The following is a 3,120-nucleotide window of genomic DNA, read 5'->3' as shown; positions in this document are numbered from 1 at the left end:
ATCGTTCCGAAGCTAAACAACTTCAAAACTAAGATGGGCCTATCTTGTCCCTTGTTGTTTTATCAACCAAATACAAAGTACTAGGGATGGCAACGGGTGAGATAAGGTGCGGGTAAAGCATTTACTTGCCCCCAAGTATACCCGTATCTAAGTTTTACCTGTCCGCGAGCATATCCGCGAGTAAGATTTTGTACCCGTGCCTGCGTCTGGTGGGTATCTGGTACCCGTCAAGCATATTAAAGAGAGATCAATAAAAAAATACACGCAAATATGTCGAATCTCACTTACATATAGTTCACTAGGATAATATACACAAACCATAATAAATCATAGATTCATAATTCGATCATTTATGCTAATACAAAAACACACAAAACAACTTACACAAAAATAAAAGTAACAAGTTAATACTAGCTCACACAATCACTTTATTCAATCGTTCATAAAAAATATGTAATTTATAGTTGGACACGCTATGTATACTCTTATGTATCCGCTGATAAATTTTCGTCCGTACCCACACTCATCTCTACTACGTACATGCTTAGGTACTGCAATGTGATTGCACTGATGCCCGGTGCCGAGGGCACCTGCTCCTCCGCGTTGCAGCAGGTGCAGAAGCTACTAGAGAATCGAAGGGCTCAGGTGCAACGCGCAACAAACTCGCAAAATGTATAGTACTGTACTAATAAAGTCACAGAATCACGCTGTCAAGTTGCCCCGGATCCGGTTGCCCCCACTGAACAGTTCAAGAGAAGTTTCACACGGACGTCGAAACGGCAGCAGGCCTAACAAAACCCACGCGCCTGAGCGGCCGGGCCCGGGCCCGGGCCCAATCCCAAGGCGAAAAAGAACGCCCGAGAAAAACAGAAAAAGAAAAACCCCGGAAGCAGAGGCTTTCCTCTGCTCGTCGAGCAAAGCAACCCTGGGAGTCGAGCCGCGCCTAGATGGTCCCCCCGGGGCAGGGATCCCACTAACCAACACCGCCACGCGGGCCCCGCGTCCGGCCCGCGGCGGACCCACCACCCAACCTCTGGCCGCTCCCTACGCTCAACTTCATAAAACCACCTCCACCTCTCCCTTTAAACACACCCGATACAACAACACACCGTCCATCTCTCCCTCCCCCCTCGCACCGCCGCGCGGACACGAACACGCGAGCCACGGAACCGGGCCGAGCCCGATCGCACCGACGAGCCGCGCCCCCGGGGCGGGGAGGTGGATCCAGGGGCGGGCTCTTCTTCACCGCCGCCGATGGACTTGGGCCTCGGCGGCGCGGGTAGGACCGGGGGCGGAGGCGGAGGCGGAGGCGGAGGTGGGGGCGGTCGGGACAGCCCGTTCGCTCTCGGTAGGGGCGGCGCGTCGGCGGCGGCGTGGACCCGGCTCGTCAGCTCCGGCGTGGAGGACGAGCTGGTGGCCGCGTCGGGAGGAGGCGGAGGACGCGCGGGGGCGAGAGCGGGAGGGCTGCCGCAGGGCCACTTTTTGGAGGTCTGCTTCCTCTGCCGGAAGCCCCTCGCCAGCAACCGCGACATCTTCATGTACAGGTTCGCCACTCTGCCACCTCCATGGCTACCGCTACCTGGCCTTGTTGTGCCGCTCGTTTTGCTTTGCGCTTGTTGGGGGGAATGGTTTTGGAGTTTTCTGCAGCGGAGCGGGTCCCGTGGTATGGACGTTTCCGACATCTTTGGAAGGTGTATTTTTCCTTGGAAGAGCAGGAAATTTGACTGCCGAATCGTCTGCCGGAAAAGTGGGAGTTCGAACGTCCAGCCCAGATTAATTAAAAAAAAAGTACTAGTAGCATGGAAAATTTGGTGAGAGCTCTTTTTACTTTTTCCGATGTGGTGTTGGTGCGAAGTTTTTGTCATCCTTGATGTGTTCGTTCAGGTTGCTTTTGCGCGTGAATCTATTAAATTCTTGGGACCCAAAATTGGTGCGCTTATTATTTATGACCACGCCGTGAGTTCCTGCCAATTTACTACGGAGTACACTCTTTTGTTTGTTCTTTATATATGGAAATGTTGGTAATAATCGGAACAGGCCCTTCGCTGCTAAGCACGGGAGCTTTATGGGTTTGTTACCTGTGATGCGGTAAGGCAGAAGTAAAATATAGTAGTACGCGTTGGGTATCGTCAGGTCCATGAATTTGTGGGCAGGTTGAAGTTACTAGTGTTCAGTTCCATGAGTTGTGTTGTCCCCTTTTTAAATTTCAGCCATGACACTGGTCTAATGGTTCTGTTGCACGAGCACAAGTGGTGCACATTTTTTCTCTTAAAAAAAGTGGTGCAGGCATCCAAAGACGTCTATTCTTGGTACTCCCTCCATTCCAAATTATTGACTTTCTAATATTCTTGGAATGATAAATAATTTGAGATTGAGGGAGTACGATACTACTGCTTGGGGTTTTCATGGCCTGCTAATCTTATGGGGGTGGGTGGCCTTGTGTCTCTTGTGCAGAGGTGACATCCCCTTCTGTACCGAGGAGTGCAGGAGGGAGCAGATCGAAATGGACGAGGAGATGGAGCGGAAGGAGAGCACCCCCAAGAAGGTGGCGCCGAGAGCTGCATCCCCCAAGGACGTGGAGTCCCCGCCGAGGCCTCCCAAGGCCAGGGCCGGGTCGATCCTTGCCGGCTAACACCGTGAAAGAAAAGCTCACAAACGAGCTCGCTTGTGTGTGCTCTGTGCTCCCCCTCCCCGAAACCAAGAGATCAGACGCCCTCTTACCACCAGGAACTACCGCTACAGTTACGTATATGGGTTTGTGTTTTTTGTTTAAACCCTTGCGCCATTGGTGGCGTCGTGACCTACTCAGTCAGTCAGTGCCTGCCCGCCTGCCTACCTGTATCGCTGATGGTGTATAGAGACGGGAGGGAGAGGAGAGCGCGCCGGTGTTTAGGACTGCCTGCATGCAGCTCTTTGCGCTGCTGTGTCGTTCGTTGTATATCATTGTATGGGTGTTTCTGGCCTTCGTTTTAGGGGATTTTTGTGAAAAAAAATCTCTATGTGCTACGTAGTAGTAGTTGTTGATGGTGTTAGGCTTAAGGTTTTCCTGACGCTGATGATGAAAAGTTGAAAACATATGGCTACAGAAGAAATAGACATGAATGGCACCCTGGTCGCTTC

At 51.8% G+C, this 3,120-nt stretch overlaps 1 protein-coding gene across 1 annotated transcript; it reads left to right on the top strand.

Moving 5' to 3' along the window:
• Window positions 1–1,104: 1,104 nt before the first annotated feature.
• LOC136496999 (uncharacterized) lies at window positions 1,105–3,120 on the top strand. Its single transcript, XM_066492778.1, has 2 exons — window positions 1,105–1,544; window positions 2,455–3,120. The coding sequence occupies exons 1-2, from the start codon at window positions 1,255–1,257 to the stop codon at window positions 2,630–2,632; spliced, it is 468 nt and encodes a 155-aa protein (XP_066348875.1). The 5' UTR covers window positions 1,105–1,254; the 3' UTR covers window positions 2,633–3,120.

Source organism: Miscanthus floridulus, chromosome 12 (assembly GCF_019320115.1).
Source record: "Miscanthus floridulus cultivar M001 chromosome 12, ASM1932011v1, whole genome shotgun sequence".
Lineage (NCBI taxonomy): Eukaryota > Viridiplantae > Streptophyta > Magnoliopsida > Poales > Poaceae > Miscanthus > Miscanthus floridulus.
The sequence above is the reverse complement of the archived record's forward strand: the minus strand, read 5'-3'. Positions and strand labels throughout refer to the sequence as shown.

Coding starts and splice junctions, on each gene's coding strand:
- LOC136496999 (XM_066492778.1), top strand. CDS start 1,255: ATGGACTTGGGCCTCGGCGGCGCGGGTAGGACCGGGGGCGGAGGCGGA. Junction 1,545..2,454: donor CGCGACATCTTCATGTACAG/GTTCGCCACTCT, acceptor TCTCTTGTGCAG/AGGTGACATCCCCTTCTGTA.